The 18641-nt window shown below is 42.0% G+C and overlaps 1 protein-coding gene across 1 annotated transcript in view; it reads right to left on the bottom strand.

Moving 5' to 3' along the window:
- The window catches only part of CCDC162P (coiled-coil domain containing 162), a 185821-nt gene that overhangs the window by 126291 nt on the left and 40889 nt on the right, over positions 1-18641 (bottom strand). Inside the window, exons 14-16 of the mRNA XM_027775129.1 lie at positions 18588-18617; positions 3383-3575; positions 1158-1285 (exon numbers count right to left, since the gene is read on the bottom strand). Coding sequence (XP_027630930.1) covers positions 1158-1285; positions 3383-3575; positions 18588-18617 — 351 coding nt within the window. The remainder of the gene's footprint in view (positions 1-1157; positions 1286-3382; positions 3576-18587; positions 18618-18641) is intronic.

Genomic DNA, 18641 nt, shown 5'->3' with positions numbered 1-18641 from the left:
CTGGCATAAGTTTTAAGCCACCGGGTCTGGGACTCAAACCACAGTTGGCCATGTGGAAGTCTAACCTCCTTAACCACCATACCACCTTGTCAGCCCCCACATTTTATTTTCTTGTGATGAAGAACTACAGTTTCTGGGAATAGCAGTTAGCATAATGGCTATGTCACTGGACTCTCATGTAGTTGACCACGGTTCATGTCCCGGACCCGGTGGCTTAAAACTCACGCCAGGCGCGTGCGCGTGCATGCGTGCCCAAGATCCCGAGAGGAGAATGGAGGAGAAGGGATTGCGGTGCGGCCATCCCCCCTGGGGGGTGATTTCTCGCTTTCTGTCTCTATGTCTCTCTCTGTCTGTCTGGCAAGCGCATGCACCCTATAGCAAAAACCTCTCAAAAAAAAAAAAAAAAAAGAACTACAGTTTCCAGTTTCCTCTGCTAAGGAATCTTTAAGGAAATAATATTTATTATTCACATCCTTATAATCAGATGGGATTATTTAAATAAAATTATTCCTTTCATTGAGAACTGCCCTAAAAGTTCCACTGAGTTTAACAAAGAATCATTTAAAAATACTACTAGGTCTTGAAAAAAAAATTTTTTTTTTGGAGAGGTTTTTGCTATAGGGCTCATGAGCTCGCCAGACAGACAGAGAGAGACATAGAGACAGAAAGCGAGAAATCACCCCCCGGGGGGATGGTCACGCCACAATCCCTTCTCCTCCATTTTCCTCTCAGGATTTTGGGCACGCACGCACATGCGCCTGGTGTGAGTTTTAAGCCACCGGGTCTGGGACACAAAGCACGGTCGACTACGTGGGAGTCCAGTGACATAGCCATTATGCTAACTGGTGGTTCCCTTGAAATATTTTTTTTAGAAGTCTATTTATATATTTTTCCCATGAGAGAGGAAAACAGGGAGAAAGGGACAAGTACCTCTAACAGGATTGGGTCTTCATACCTCAACATACCCCTGGCCTTAGCCAACTAGAATCACAGGCTTATACACACGCACCCAGCATGTGTAGGGAGAACTTGGGATGCGAACCCATGATCTTCCCATGTGGTCTCAGCATTGCAGTGCACTGCATTACCACTGTACTATCGCAGCTGGCCTGCGAGAATGGCTTTTAACAGATGTTTTGTTTTCTAGATAAAAGTACCTGGCGCTTATTTTCTAGAAGAGCTGCTTCCCAAGTCCACACGTCAAACAGAACGGCAAATCTGTCCACTCCTGGATGGGCCCATCCCCGGACCTGGCCAGGCTTTGACTCACTGTCCTCTTTGTGACCTAGGAGAGAAAGGGTGGGGTGATGAGAGACAGACCATCCAGAGAAGCTATTTCTATTAGAAATGTGCCATTTGGAGTAACAGCTCCATCTCAGGAATGGAAATACTGAATCGGGCACCAGGATGCCTAAAGTCAGCTAAGGAGCCAGCAGCAAAGATAGGCCCTGGGTTCATCCTTGCTGACTTCTAAGTCAACAGGCGTTTGTGGTTTTACTCTCCAATTTTATTTTTAAAGACTAATTTTAGGAACAAAACCCAAATTCAGTTAACATGAAATCCATGCTGAAATGTCTTCAAACCTGTCATTTAAAGGCAAAACATATATTTCTCCTCTTCTAAAAACAGGTCCCTGGTGCTGACGGTTTAACAACAAACTCAGTTTAACCTGCTATTTCCATTAGCCAAGCCAACACTTTTCAGAGAAGTTCCCCAAATGTTTCTTAATTATGTTCATTACCAACATAATAAAGGTAATCATTGTCATTACTCAACTAAAATATTTTTTCACCACATTAATGTTCGTTTTCACTACCGATGTTATTATTACTTTAAACTTCTAAGTGAACTATATCCAAAGGACTCATTAGACACTAAGAGATTCCTAGGTGCTGAGGTTTGAGCTCAGTAATGATCAAGTATGTGATGAGTACTAGGCAAGAGGAAGCCTTCAGTCAGGAACTTCTGCAGCAGTAATTAGGAAAAATCATTCCATGAGAGGTGACTACATACTTAGCAGCAAAATAGGAAGGTGCCCAGGGGGTTAAATGACTTCAGTCACATTATATTCTTAGCAGTTAGAAACAGTTGCGCAGTATTATAAATAAATATGGACAAAACGACGCATTAGTATGTAGGATAACCAGTAAAGATGAAACCTAAGCACTGAAATGAAATGCCCTGGAATATTCTATGCCATCGCTGTATCCATGATTCAAATCGCAATGGTTGTGGCAAAGATAGGACCAAGAATTCAATCTTATATATTAATTCTCTCTGGAATCCGAAAAGTTAGTTGTCAATCATTCTTCAGTCAGCATTTTATAACAATATGAATACTAATGATTCTTCATGGTAGTCTATGTGTATTACAAAGTATCACAAACCCTTGCTAAATTTTCCTTTAGGTGTTGTAATATGTCTAGAAATTCTAAGCTCTTTCCAAATGTAATGCTAACGCTGGCAAATTATTCCAAAAAAAATATTCTTACCTCATGTAGTTCTAAAATTGGATAAACTCAAGTGATGCCAAAAGGAAAAAGAGAAGATAGATCATGGGTTACTTGACTACCCTGAGTAATGCTTCCTCTCTCTGGGGTTTGTCTGGTATTTTTCTAGCTAGATCTTTTTGCATCCTGGTGGTTTCCCATTAGGAACCTGGGGATGGCCCTGCTTTTAAATGTAGTTTTCCTCAAGGTCATTTGCTTAGAAAAATAACTCATTCATTTCATTTGCTCACTTTGGTTCCCATGGGTTTACCACAACTGTACCCAGTGGGCTCCCAGGCAACAAGCAGAGCCTAAACAATAGCAAGAATGACAACGGAGCCTTAAAATGGTGATCAGGTGATCACAGTCTTCATCAGAGTGGGTCTTGAACTTGAAACAGAAATACACACACACACATATATATATATATATATATATATGTATATATACATATATATACATATATATATATATACACACACACAGATTTATTTGCTATAGAGTGTGTGCAGTTGCTAGAGAGACTGGGAGAAACAGAGAGACAGAAAGCAAGAAATCACCCCCCAAGGGGGATACAATCCCTTCTCCATTCTCCTCTCCGGATGTTGAGCACGTGTGCACAAGTGCGTGGCATGTGTTTTAAACTGCCAGGTCTGGGACTCAAACCATGGTCGACTACATGGGAATTCAGCAACGTAACCATCATGCCATCTGCTGATCCTGGAACCATATCTTTTCTAAAGTGAATGTGTGCTGTGGGAAGGGGTGGTGTACACCTATTCAATTTTCAGATACAATAGGATGTGTGTTTATATGCTGAGATGGGGCGTGTCAAATAGAGCCCTTAGAGGCCGTTGTTTGGCCAGTAGATGGGTAGAAATCTGACCTTTTACCTTTCTCTTTCTCGATGTAATGGCTGGCCACGAGCAGCAGCTCTGCTTCTCGCTCCTTCAGATCACTCAGGGCTTCGTCATACATGATATGCACCCCTTGCTGGTCCTGGGTGTGGACAAAGCCAGCTGCTGTGCTATAGTAGTCGTCCTGGTTTTCCACTTCCGAGAACTCCATGAACTGGACGCTGTGGACCTGAGGAACAGAGCCAAACCCGAAGTTACTGGAAAGGGAAGGGCTAGATTTTACAAGCCCAAATGGACTGCAGCAGGCTCTGCCCCTGCGCAGTGGGCTGTTGACACAGAGCTCTGAGCATTCTGAAAGTATAAAAAGCTGTATGCAAAAAAAAAAAAAAAAATTGATGAAGAGTGTAGGTGGGAAGAGCTCGTCTCAGTGGTAGGTGACCAGCTGACTCATTTTTCTAATTACTAAGGAGTGACTGGACTAACTCTGTTGTTCAAGGTGTCCTCTGGAGTCAGAGAGCCTGGGTTCAGGTGCTGGCTCTGGTAGGAGCTGACCCTGGGCGAATCACTCAGTTACTCTTAGCCTTCATTTCCTCATCTGAAACATGGGGATAGTGGAGACACCAAATACTATAGTCGTTGGTACAGAGAATATGTGGTACCAGACATTTGGCATCCATAAATGTTAACTATTAAAATTATTTTGTTTTAATTCTGTATTTCCAAACTATATTAGCATAATCCCATGTCTTAGTAATGTACTGGATCAAATAATATCTCTTAAAATTCATGTCCACCTGGAACCTGTGAATAAGACCTTATTTGGAAATAGGATCATTGAAGATGTAATCAAGTTAAAATTAGGATGGGTTCCAATCCAATAACTGGCATTCTTACAAAAAAGAGAAATTTGGGGACCAGCAGTTAGCATAATGGCTATGTCGCTGGACTCCCATGTAGTTGACCGCAGTTTGAGTCCTGGACCCAGTGGCTTAAACTCACGCTGGGCGCGTGTGCGTGCGTGCCCAAGATCCCGAGAGGAGAATGGAGGAGAAGGGATTGCGGCGTGGCCATCCCCCCACCACCACCACCACCGGGGGGTGATTTCTCGCTTTCTGTCTCTCTTTCTGGCAAGCACACATGACCTATAGCAAAAACCTCTATAAAAAAAAAAAGAGAGAGAGAGAGAAATTTGGAGATAGACACATAGAAAAAAAGGCCAAGAGAAGACAGAGGTCGAAGTTTGAGTGATGTGGGGACCAGCAGATGGCATAATGGTTACATTGCTGAACTCCCATGTAGTTGACCATGGTTTGAGTCTCAGACCTTGTGACTTAAAACTCATGCTGGAGGGGACCAGCAGTTAGCTTAATGGCTGTCGCTGAACTCCTATGTAGTCAACTGCAGTTCGTGTCCTGGACCGGATGGCTTAAACTCACACCGGGTGCATTTGCGCTATTACCAAAGCTAGACAAGGCAAGAAAGGATCTTCTCTAGAGCTTTGAGGGAAAGTATGGCCCGCCAATGCCTTGATTTTGAACTTGGGACCTCTAGGACTGTGAGAATAAACTTCCGTCATTGTGAGTTACCTAGTTAGTGGCACTTCTATGCTATTCCTAGGAAACAAATACAGTAAGAAGTATTTCAATCATATGTCATTTTTCTTTGATAACTGAGGCTCTGCTGCTTACTACAAATCATTATTCTAATAATAATTCTCATAAATTCAAACTTCTGCACCCACCTCAAAGCTTTGAACTCACTCCCTCCTATGGCCAGTCTCCCCTCAATCTCAGCGGAAGCCTCCTATGTAGTCAACTGCAGTTCGTGTCCTGGACCGGATGGCTTAAACTCACACCGGGTGCATTTGCATGCATGCCCAAAAATCTTTTCTCTAAGGTCATTGCCTCTCCATGCTTGGAATCCCATTTTAATCCCATTCTCTTCCACCTCAAAAGCCTCACTCCTCCCTTTTGGATACCCGAGTCTCCTCATCCGGATTCTTCCCAATACACTGAAACACGTTCCCTCCCATTTTAAAACATCCTCACGCCCTGTCTCAGGTCCCACTCTATGTCTCGCTTCTCCCTCATGATCTAACCTCCCAAGATGTTAACTGTACTATCTTCATTTCTTCACCTCTTACTCCTCAACTCATTCTTTCCTGGCCCCTGTCCTTAACATTAAGCCACACAAACCATTCTCACTAAGATCGAAAACCAGCCAACCTTTGTTCTACAGCCAGCAGACTCTCGTTTTTTTGTTGTTGTTTACTTATTGATTTTTTCCATGAGAGAGACAGAGAGAGATATCCCCCCAAAACAGGGGATATATCTTCATTCTCCTCTCAGAATTTTTTAAAGATCTCTAAAATGCTTCCCATTGCTCACAGAATACCCCCAATCTCTGCCAACTTAGATCATGGATATTTGGGCACTCTCAGGATCCTCAGGGAGATCCCAGGATTCCTAGGATGTGAACCTGGGACCTTTTCCATGTGGGTTCAGTTGTGTTACCACTGCACCACTGCCTGACCCCAACAGATTTTCTTGAGTCATTTTATGTAACCTCTCCTCTGCCTCTGACTCAGCACTCTCTGCTACTTGACTCAGTCTCTTCTCTGGTCATCTGATGTTCCACATTCTCCATGATCTTGCCAGCTTCGAGCCACTCCCTCTCTGATTCCCTGAGGTGCATTTTTCTCTTTGAGATCAGCAGATGATAGCCGCACTCAAGCACCATTCTAGGACCTTGTCTTTCCCTCTTATATTCCTTCCCTAGGAGATACATACACTTTCACAACTGTAATGAGCATTTTTAGACCATATGCTCCCCAAATGCTCTCAGATCCAGGCTTCCTAGAGGTCTAGACCCACATACACAACTCTTCATTTGGCATTAGCTCCTGGGTACCTCAAAGGTGCCTCAGCTTTAACATGATTAAATTATGTGATCGTCCCCCATGAATCTAGGCCATCTAGAGCTCATTTTAGCAAATAGCACCACCACCCATCCACTTCCTCTAACATGAATCATCCTTGAAGTCTCTTTCTGCCTCACCCTATGTGTCCAATTTATCACCCTGTCCTGTTGGTTTGACTTCCTGTCTTTCAAATCCGTCTACTTCTTTCTGTCTCCACTTGCCCCGCCCTGGTCTAAGCTCGTTTTGTCTTTCACAAGGACTGGTTTCTAAACTGGTCTAGCTTCTTAATTGGCCTATTCATGTCTCCTCTGGCTTCAGAGTTCTCTTCTCTCCATTTCACTCACCTCCAGCAGAGGATCCTTTAGAAATGCAGTTCTTATGATGTCATTTCCCTTTTAAGATCTCTAAAATGCTTCCCATTGCTCACAGAATAACCCAAAACTCCTTAACAGGACCTCTACCATCTAGCCCATGCCTGTCTCTAGTTCAGTGCCTCTCAACCAAGGGTGATCTTGCCTCTAGAAGACATATGGCCTTGTCTGGAGACATTTTTTGGGAAATATTACTGGCATCTAGTAGCTAGAGGCCAAGGTTGCTGCCAAATATCCTGTAATGCACAGAACAGCCTCTTAGAACAAAGAGTTCTCAGACCCAAATGTCAATAATGCCAAGGATGAGGAACCCCGGGCTGATTCCCTTTTGCATCACTTTGCACCTGGCTTGCTGTGTCCCAGTCACTTGTGTCTTCTTTTGACTTCTTAAGGGTGCCATGCTGCAACTGACGACAGTCCTTTAAACAGACTGTCCCTACTCTGTGGAAAGGTCTCCCTCTCCTCCTTGCCTAATTAAAGCCTCTTTATCTCCCGCCCTCAACTCAATCAATTCCCTAGGAAATTTCTCTTCTCTATAGCTCCAAGTATCTCTATCTCTCTTTCACGACACTTAACTAATGTCGCTGTTTTACATTTAGTTGTGTGATTTTTTTTTTTTGACCAGTATTTGTCTCATCCACTGGATTGTAAATTACTATGAGAAAGGAACAGGCCTATTTTGTTTATCATTGTATTCCTATAGCTCAGCTCAAAGCCTAAAACTCAGTAGATGCTTAGAAAATATCTGTTCTGTAAAAGAATGAATGCATTTTTTTGAGAGATATTTTTCCTACAAGGCACATGCACTCATTAGAGAGAAAGAGACAGAAAGATAGAAAGCAGGAAATAGCCCCCTGGGGAGACAGCCACACCACAATCCCTTCTCCTCCATTCTCCTCTTGGGATTCTGGGCATGCATGCATTCACCCAGTATGAGTCTCAAGCCGCTGGGTCCAGGACTCAAACTATTGTTGGCTACATGGGAGTCCAGCGACGTAACCATTATGCCATCTGCTAGTCCCAAGGATGGATGAGTGATTTTTGATACTTTGCACACAGGTCTTTTAGAATCTGTGATTTTTAATCTCTACCTGTAGTTTTTAACATATATCAGGCAAAAAATCCTATGTTTTGCTCTCATAGAGTTCAATCTCATATCCCTATAGCCTAATGGTAATAATTGTAATAATGCCCAGGTGAAAAGTAGGTATTCCAGGGGGGGAAAATGTTATTTTTCTATATAAAGCACAGGCATGCACATAAGCACATATACGGTATATCTTTGGCATTAGTATTTCTTTGGAGGGAGATGATTATAAAAAAGTCTGTAAAGGGGATTTGTGGGATGAGCAATAATGGAAAAAAAAAGTTAACATACATTTTCCTAGCTTCATATATTATATAAATATGTGTGGGGTATGTGTGTGTGTGTGTGTAAAATACACATAGCAAAATTTACTATCTTAACCATTTTTATTTTATATATTTATTTTGTAAACAAAAAAATACAGACCGTGTTTGTTTTTTCTAACAGAGAACCTTACATTCTTTTGTCCATTATCTGTTTCTTCCCTTTGCCCCTCCTGCTCATCTTCTACCACAGTTCTCTATCTCCCACTCCTCTTCCTGAGAGTCTCTGGTATTTACACTTACGCTTGCTACATCATATCTTCGGGTCTCTCAATTTCCGTCACAGGGTGCCGACATTTGGTACATATTAAGTGGGGATATGAAGTGCGTGTCTTTCAAAGTCTGGCTCAGTTCACTCAACATTAAGTCCTCTATATTCACCCACTTTAAATCAAATGATAGGGTCTCATTGCTTCTTATGGCTGAGTAGTATTCCATAGTATACCTGTACCACAGTCTTTCAACCAGTTATCACTTTTTGGACATTTAGGTTGGTTCTGTGTCCTTGCAATTGTGATAAATGCTGCAATACACATGGATGTGCATGTGCGTCGTAACCATGTTTAAGAGTATAGTTCAGTGACGCCAAGCACATTCACGTTGTTGTGCAACTATCATTACCATTTATCTCTAGAACTCTTTTTATCTCGGAAACCTGAAAATCTGTGCCAACTAAACAACTCCTCACTCCCCCCTTCCTCTGCCCCTGGCAACCACTACTCTATTTCTGTCTCTGAGTTGACTGCTCTAGGTCCCTCACATAAATGAGATCATACAGGATTTGTCCTGTTGTGACTGGCTTATTTCACCCAGCATAAAGTCATCAAGGTTCACCCATGATTTAAAGTATGTCAGTTTTCTAATGACTAGAGGCTATATAAACATAGAACATGGTTATAAATATTGGATACAGTGTGGGAAGAGTGTGGGTGAAGGAGGAGAGACTGAGGAGGGACACTGGGGGGAGAAATGGAGGGGCGGGCCACTTGTGCGGCAGAGAGATGGGTTATTGTCTTTGAGGATGATGTGTATAGTATATTCCCAACTGGATTTGTGAGAAATGTATACATGTTGGAATATTCACTTTGCAAACTAAGGGACATATGTGATTGAATGTATAAAAGAAATTGAAATAAAATATATTTTAAAAATAAAATAAAATAAAGTATGTCAGTTTTCTTCCTGCTTAAGGAATCATATTCTATAGTACATACATGCCACATTTTGTTTACCCTTTCATTTGTTCATAGACACTTGAGTTGCTTCTCTGTTTTTTTTTTTTTTGGAGAGGTTTTTGCGATAGGGCACGTGCGCTTGCCAGACAGACAGAAACAGAGAGACAGAAAGCGAGAAATCATCCCCCAGGGGGGATGGTCACGCTGCAATCCCTTCTCCTCCATTCTCCTCTCGGGATCTTGGGCACGCACGCACACGCGCCCGGCGTGAGATTTAAGCCACCGGGTCCGGGACACGAACTGCAGTCAACTACGTGGGAGTCCAGCGACATAGCCATTACGCTCACTGCTGGTTCCCTCTGTTTTGATTATTGTAAATAATGCTACTATGAACATAGGTGTGCAAATATTTCTTTGTATTCTTTCTTCCAATTCTTTTGGGTATATACTCAGAAGTAGAATTACTGAATTGTATGATAATTTTATTTTTAAATTTTTTTGAGGGGCCTTGATAATATTTTCTTTTCTTTTTCTTTTTCTTTCTTTCTTTCTTTTTTTTTTTTTTTTTTTTTTTTTTTGGGTGTTTTTTGGTTTCTTTTTGGAGAGGTTTTTGATATAGGGCCCATGCACTCTCCAGGAAGACAGAGAGAGACAGAGAGACAGAAAGCGAGAAATCACCCTGCAAGGGGGGTGGACACACCGCAACCCTTCTCCTCCATTCTCATCTCGGGATCTTGGGAACGCAAGCCCAGCATGAGTTTAAGCCACAGGGCCTGGGATTCGAACCGCGGTCAACTACATGGGAGTCCAGTGACATAGCCACTATGCTAACTGCTGGTCCTGAGACTGTTTTTCATAGCAGTTGCACCATTTTACATTTACAACAGTGCACAAGATTTCCAAATTCATATCCTCTGCAGTGCTTATTATTTTCTGTGTTTTTAAAACATATACTGTATTGTATATTTTTAAAATCTGATTTTCTTTGTTATTATTCACGAGTCATCTCAACTGTGGAACCAGTAACTCCTGATCTTTCATCTCACATCTGTTCATTCACAGAGCATAAAAATTTGCTAGGTAGTCAATTGTCCAATAGAATCCATTCTGCTCTATTGTAAGTGGTCATATCCCGACTCTCCATAGACCTGTCAGCTGGTTTGTGTATATGGCATTGCCTGCCGTACACTATGGGAACCCCTCTGGAAGCTTCACAAACATGACATGCTATCTTCTGCTTAGATGGTTAATTACCAACAACAGAAAGGTGAACGAGGGTGCTCTCTGGGGCACTTCAGTTCCGTAGGTCTATAATTAGTTTTTATGTGTTTATGTGCTTTAATCCTTCAAGCAGAAACTTAGAACCCTTCTAATAAATGAAAATTTGAGCATATCTATTAACCGGAATAGCTACGGTTAGTAGTACATCATCAAAATGATAATATCCCAGTTAAGAACTCCTCTAGCAGGTTTTTAAAAAAATCTTGTTTTGCTTTTTGCTATTCTTTAATTATAAAACTTTTTAATAACCAAGAGCTTCCCTCAACTGGAATTCTAAAAGTGAAATTGTTGTTTGTTACAAAATGCTTGGTATCAGAGAGAAATAGAAAAGATGTTGAGAAAATGATATACTGCATACAAAAATTAAACCGTTAGCTCAGAGTTATAAACTATCATATTGGCTTCTATTGGCATTCAGTTCCTGTCTCTTGTTTTGAAAAATGAGCTTTACTCTGAGAAAAAAAAAAAAAAAGGACAACTTAATGTGCTATACTTGATCCACTTTATTGGAAAAGACTTCGGCCAATGTTCTTGTCAGGGGAATTTTACAAGACTTTAAAGAAAATGGCTACTGGATTGAGTTCTGAAGCTGAAAGAAAATGTGATGGTTGTGACGTTAACTCTAAACTCATCTATTTAAATGCCCACGTCCCCACTCTCCCTCCCATGTGCCATTGTTCAATCCCTTTATGATATGTGTTCCTTCCCTTTTTTGCTAGATTTTGCTCTTTTCCTTCCCCAGTCCTTGTCTCTGAAACGTGTACTTATATCCACAGGAGATGCACTTGGGAGAACAGAGGGCCAAATTCCTTCGTGCAGGGTTATAGCTGAGTAACTCGAATGTTTTTTTCATTTCATTTTATTTTATTATGTTCTATAGTCATGCGGAAGACCTTCTTTCTAAAGGTTTTGTGGTCTAGAGAGTTAATCTTTCAATATTCTGCTTGGAATAATGGCAGGAAGGTGAGGGCAGTAATTACCTGTTTGAATAAAAAATATAATAATATGATCTTTGGAGTGACTCATACAATTTTAAGTGTGAAAATTAACTGATGCCAAGATAAGTATTTGCTAAACACAGTAACTATAAAAAAATTGGTGGCCCATCATTCCTTTGTTTCCTCTCTAGTAACTTCTGTCATCATTTATTTTAATGTGGATTTTAGGCATTTTAACAATATAGACAATACTTTTCTGCCTGGTTTACCTTCTTCTAAATCACCTGGTATTAATTTCAGATAATAATTATTCAACCTAAGAATTTCATCAAAATTTGTTGTGTGAATGGGTCAATCTGTTGGTTATGATTTTTAAAAGAAAATCAGAGATTTGTTCCACTTTCCTCTTAATCAGTAGAGAATACTGTTATCATAACTCATCTGCTTTTTTTTTTTTGAGAGGTTTTTGGTATAGGGCAGTGCGCTCGCCAGAAGCGAGAAATCACTCCCCAGGGGGAATGGCCATGCCGCAATCCCTTCTTCTCCATTCTCCTCTGGAAATCTTGGGCACGCATGTACATGCGCCCAGCATGAGTTCAAGCCACTGGGTCTGGGACTCAAACTGCAGTGACTACATGGGAGTCCAGCGATGTAGCCAGTATGCCAGCTTCTGGTCCCGCTCATCTGCATTTGAACAGTATGATATGGTTTGCAAAGCGGTTTCGTGTACATGGTCTTTTTGTATTATCACAATCATTCTGCTGTGGGCAGAACCTTTCTTTTGTCAAATAAACATTTATTAAATATCCTCTATGTGAAAGATAGACACACACACACAGACACACACACACACATACACACAAACTCTTGAATTAATTTTGCCACCAGAACATTTAGTCATCATCTCAAATTTCCATGTCCTGAACTGAGATCCTAATCATCCCAACAGATCTGTTCCAAACTGTTCTTGGTAACACCAAACTTACAAATGCTCAAGCAGGGACCAGCAGGTGGTGTGGTAGTTAAGGTGCTGGACACTCCCACATGGCCAACCAGGGTTTGAGTCCTGAATCTGGTCACTTGCTTTCTCACTTTCTCTCTCTCTCACATGTCCCCGACCTGGCAGCTTGCTTTCTCTTCACCCTCTGTCCCTCTCTGGTCAAACTAAAAAATAAATAAATAAATAAATTAATTAATTAATTAATTAATTTTAAAAATGCTCAAGCAATACTTTGAAATCAACCTTGACTTCTCTGCCTGAAAATTATGCTAGCTGTACTTTTAAAATATATCCAGAATCTGTCTATTTCTCACCATGCATCTTCTCAGACACATCATCTCCGGATAGATGAATGAAGTAGCCTTCTAACAAATCTCCCTGCTTCAGCCTTAGAGCACCTTCAATCAGCAGCAAGAGTATTAAAATATCAGTCAAATCACATCACTCTTCTGCTCAGAACTCTCCAAGGAATCTCCTTCTCTCTCAAAGTCAATGTAAAAATCCTCACAATGGCCCACAAGGACCTATATAACCTTTCCTCGTTTGTCTAACCTCATTGCTTACTGCTTTCTACTCTATCCACTCTAGTCATGCCTAACTCCTCACAGTTCCTGCAATGCTGCTGGGCATGGTCCTATCTCAGGGCCTCTGCATTGGCTTCTCCCCTCTGTCTGGTGCTCTTTTCCCAGTCAGTCACATGGCTTGATTCCTGATTTCCTTTTTTTGTGTGCTCACCAGAGAGACAGAGAGGGATGTCCATGCTTCAATCCTTTCTCCTCCAGCCACCTCGAGATTTGGGGCATGCACACAGACGTGTCCGGCATTGAGTTTTTAAGCCACTGGATCCAGGACTCAAACTATGGTTGACTACATGGGAATCCTGTGAAGTAATCATTATGCCATCTGCTAGTCCCTCCTGATTTCCTTTTAAACTTGACTTAAGCAGTACCTTCTCAGTAAGGCCTTCCTTGCTCACCTGACTTAAATTATAGCATCCTATCACCAACCTCTAGCACAACTCTATTCCCCCTTCAGACTTACATTTCCTCCACAGAACCTAAAACCATCTTCACTAGTCCATAAAAACTAAGTTATTCTCTGATAACCTTAAATCTCAGTGGCCTAACACTAAAAATAAATTTTTCAGTCACGCAGAGCCCACAGTGGGACCAGTTGCTTCTTAGGCAGCTATCTTCCAGCAGTGACCCCAGGGATTTAGAACTTTTCCATTTGTGGCTTGACCATCTCAACATGTGCCTTCCACCGGCTACAGCAGAAGAGAGCTAGAGGCTCATGGACCAACTCCTCAGTGCTTTGGACGAGGAGTAACACACTTCATTTCTGCTCACAGCCCACTGGCCAAAGATAGTCACCAAGGCCCCACCTAACTGCAAGGGGCTGGGAAGTCTGGAAGCTTTGGTGCCAAATCATCTCACTTCTATACACATTATTTACTCATCTAATGTCTACCTTCCTCCATGAAATACACATCATGACAACAGGCCAGTTTTGTTTACTGCTGTATCCTCAGTACCTAGAACAGTGCCTAGCATATTTATTAGTGAGAATATTTGTGGAATGATTAAACAAGTGTACGAAAGATGGGCTCACAGCCTGTGGGAACAGATAAGCCAATGGTCAGTCACAGCAATGTGCTGAGTGCTGTGATGGAGGTGGACAAGCCATAGGAGAAGCCCTTAGCTCCCCATAGAGATGTCAGGGAAGACTTCACAGAGACATGAAATTTGGACAAGAAAAGACATTTACCAAGGAAAAAGGAGGTGAGGGACAGAGGGACCCAGAGACACGAACCACTCTAACCCATTCAGTGGCTGTCCAGGCCCATCTCTATAAGAACAAAATATGTGGACATTGGAGGAGAATGAGGTCTGAAATGTTGGCCTGGGCCCGGTTGTCCAGCCTTGTAAACTTCACCAGAGAGCCTGGATTTTACCTTGTAAGAAACAGGAAACTCATAAAGGTCTTCAAGGAAAGAAATGTATGATTTTATTGAGGCAAATGTTCTTGGGAAATTTACAAAGCAATGAGGACAGCCATTCTTCCATTTACAATTCTTTGTTCCCTACCAACTTGGAATTAGTCATATCCCAAGAAGTGCCTAGCTCTTCAAAGTTTAGCCCCCTTTTTCCTGTGGCCTTGTCTCCCACCATTTCTTCACAGCAGCCTCTGCTTCCAGCACGTCAAGTTCTAGAAGATCCTGAGCATGCTAGGGGATGTTAGGCCTCCGTGACCAAGGAGACATGCTCGAGGTCAGAGAGTTGGGGAAAACTTGCTGTCTCTTACCATAGGGCCCTTTCTACTGTGCCATGCACCTTTAAGTAGGCTCATAAAGTTGCTGTGTCCTGCATGGCTAAAGGAATGCATGTTCTGAGTGGGAAGCTGTGGATTAGAGAATAAACATAAAAATAAACACGCAAAGACATACAAGCAGAGAAAAGCGGGGATCGGGTGGTCTTGACTTCTCTGTGATCCCAGGCCTGTTCCAAGTTTATTCTTTTAAAGGGCAGAACATGGGGAAGGGAAAGTAGAATGCAAAGTCAAAGTCAGTTATTTTCAGCTGTTAGTCGGAAGGTCACCATGTTTGCTCAGATTGGCTGCTCTTGACATAAAATGACAAGGTGTCCATGACAGGTTATAGGTGCTTTCTTGTTCTGGTATTGTCATGGTGAACATTTGTTAATATTAGCCCAAGACTTTCCTCATGGGATCAGACTGGGCCCAGGGAAAAGGGCCAGGGAAGGGGTATCTATCTTAGGATTGTCTCTGCTGTCTGGTAAACCCAGTGGTATTGCTCTCAGTACACTTGACCCAAGATCAGGGCCTGGTGAGATCAACCCAACAGATTAGCATCTGCACCTCTCATTGCCTGCATGGGGAAGAGTCACACTTTCTAGGGCTGAATCTTCTGGAGTAAATGCTGACAAGGCCACACCCTGGGGCTGAAGCTAAACCGCATGGTCCTATTAAAGGCTCTGACAGGCCACTTCCTGGAGTGTCTCACACTGAAGCAATAGCAGTTGGTAGCTTTTACGGGGCTGTTATCCTACCATGTATGAGCACACAGGGAAGGAATATTGCATTCCCCAGGAAGCTCCTCCTACAGTCAGTAAGGCAGGATAGTATTTGTCATTCATCTGTCCTCTCCTTTATTTCTACTGCCCACCCCTATGCAGAGCAAACAAAATGGGAGAGGGCTCTTTGGTAAGAAAAAAAATGATAAATCTATTAGCATCATACCATATCACAGCTGTGGTAGGACCAACATAAGTAAGAGAAAGATGTATTTGTTGTCTAGGTTTTTTTTTTTTTTTTTTTTGGAGAAGTTTTTTGCTATAGGGCGCGTGCGCTCGCCAGACAGACAGAGAGAGACAGAGAGATAGAAAGCAGGAAATCACCCCCCAGGGGGAATGGCCACGCCGCAATCCCTGCTCCTCCATTCTCCTCTCGGGATCTTGGGCACGCACGCACACGCGCCCGGCGTGAGTTTAAGCCATCGGGTCCGGGACTCGAACCGCGTTCGACTACGTGGGAGTCCAGCGACATAGCCATTACGCTAACTGCTGATCCCTAGGTTTTTTTTTTTTTTTTAATTTCTCAACTCTTATCCTCTAGTTTCACTGAGGGAAAAATTATTTGGGCTTGCTGAGCTAGAATCAAGGGAGGAAGGTGGAGAGGTAAGGAAAATTTGAGAGGAAGTCTATGGTTGTGAGAGGATAGGAGTCGAGGGGTACTTGTGAGAGGAGACTGAACAGAGAAGGGTGTCCTGGATACTGAGTGACGGTCGGACAACAGGTGACTGGACAGAGAAATAAGGAAGTACTCTCTAATGTCCAGAGGGACCTGTTGAGTACAACAGCCACCACACACATGTGGCTATCAACACTTGAAAGATGGCTCCTCTGAGTTGAAATGTACAAAATACACATCAGATTTTTGAAGATTTAGTACCAAAAAAGTGTAATATCTCAATGATTTCTTAATATTGATTACGTGTGCAAATGATAGTATCTCGGATACTGTGGGTTAAATATATTATTACAATGAATTATAGGGACCAGCAGATGGTGTAATGGTTATGTTGTTGGAGTCCCATGTAGCTGACCGTGATTTGAGTTCAGGACCCAGGGACTTAAAACTCACACTGAGTTAGTGTGCATGGGTGCCCCAAATCCCAAGAGAATGGAGGAGAAGGGATTGTGGTGTGGCCATCCCTTTGGGGGGGTGTGTGTGTAATTTATTGCCTTCTGTCTCTCTCTGTCTCTTTGGTGAGTGTACACACCACACCCTATAGCAGAAATCTCCCTAAAGAGATAACATTAATTTTATAGGTTTCTTTATATTTTTTAAAATGTGACAACTAGAAAATTTTAAATTATGTATGTGACTTGCATTGTATTTCTGTTGGAGAGTGTTGTCCAGACATCATACATATGAGCAGTGGTTAACAGTAAGACGCCACACTGTTACAGGCACAATAAGCATAAATCAGGGGTCACACTGCCTTAGAATAGGGGTTTGTTGGTAGCTACATGGATTCTACCTTGACATTTGTCCATCTAGTATCTTTTAAGACGACAAAATTCATATTAAATTCTGCATTTAGGAATAAACTTTCTAGAGAAAAACAAAATTCATATTAAACTCTACCTTTAGGAATAAACTTTCTAGAGAATGATGGAAATATTTTAAGAGTGTCTAAAATAGTCTGATAAGATAGAGGCATTCTCAATTTTATTTGCTAAGAAAATTATTTAATATTAATTTTGTCCTGTTGGCCTTTTGTTAGGCTGAGTTGAACTTTCATAGACTTTATAGAAAAGCATGTGAGGGACAAACTGTTTCTTGGAGGGAATGAAAGATTTAATTTATTCTTCAGCTCTTTCCATTTTTTTCTACCATTGTTTTTTAAAGAATTATTTAATTTTATTTATTTATTTATTTTTAAATTTGCTATAGGACATGTACACTCACCAGAAACAGAAAGAAAGAGAGAGTGAGAAAGCAAGCCTCCAGGTCTGGGACTTGAACTGTGCTCAGCCAAATGGGAGTCCAGTGCTTCAACCACCTTACCACTGCTGGACCTTTAAAACTGTTTTTGTCTTGTTTTTGTTTTTCTTTTTTCATTTGGGGCTTGGAAAATGGGAAAGATGTACTAAGGTACCTCTATCAATGCCAAGGATTGTTTTATAGGAGCGACTCCGGAAGGGCATGAGGTTTTCAGGCCAGGACAATGGAAAGGACCCCTCATGCTCTATGCACTATAAAGTCAACAAACTAGCAGCCATCCTTCCTACTGTGCCATCCTTCCTACTGTGGCTTCCAGAGTTGCTTTTAAGGTGCACTTCAGCAGTGTCCTGCTCTTAAATAGACATTGTATCATATTGTGCTCAAAAGCCATTTTGACTCAGCCTCAGTGGCACAAGTAGTAGTGTACTGATCTGAAGTGCTAGCAACCACATAGCTGACTGTGGGTTCAGATCCTGAGTTGACCAAGATTCTGACTAGCTAGAGAGCTGGGGACATGGTAAGACCTTATTGAGAACACTGCCCATCCCACCACCCCACCTCTTTCTTTCTCTCTTCCGCACAACCTCTTTCTCATGAAATAAAGAAATTAAACATTTTAAAAGTTGATTTTTCTTTTTTACTAAAAAAATGTTTTCTAAAGCCCCTTTCCTATGGGGGCTAGCAGGTGGTGTGGATATTAAGGCAGCTAGATCCCACATGGCCACTGTGTGCTTCAAGTCCTGGATACTGTGGCTAGAAAAACCCACCGGGCACAAGGGCAAGCATGCCCAAAAGGAGTGGTGTATTGCCGTGTCCTTTGTGTGGGTGTGTGTGTGTGTGTGTGTGTGTGTATGTGTGTGTATGTGAGGGGGGTGATTTCTGGCTTTCCCACTCTCTATCTCTGCCAAGCACACACAGCCTATAACAACAACAACCACAACAAAAAGTGCCACTTTGCTAACCACCACCCACCCCCTGCTCTGTTACTCCATTACGTTAACCGATTCCAGGTACTAAGAAGATCCACTCTGCCTGTTATGCCACCAGGTTAACTGATTCCAGGTGCTTGGGAGATAGGATCCTTAAGGGGAAAAAAAAGTCATAGTAGAATACTTCACCTTGTGTTTAGCAGGTGTCGCATGGACGTACTGGCGAGCCACTAGACTGTGCAA

Source organism: Tupaia chinensis, unplaced genomic scaffold (genome assembly GCF_000334495.1).
Source record: "Tupaia chinensis unplaced genomic scaffold, TupChi_1.0 Scaffold000527_1, whole genome shotgun sequence".
NCBI classification, from domain to species: domain Eukaryota; kingdom Metazoa; phylum Chordata; class Mammalia; order Scandentia; family Tupaiidae; genus Tupaia; species Tupaia belangeri.
Note: the sequence above shows the minus strand (reverse complement) of the source record. Positions and strands in the feature narration are given on the sequence as shown.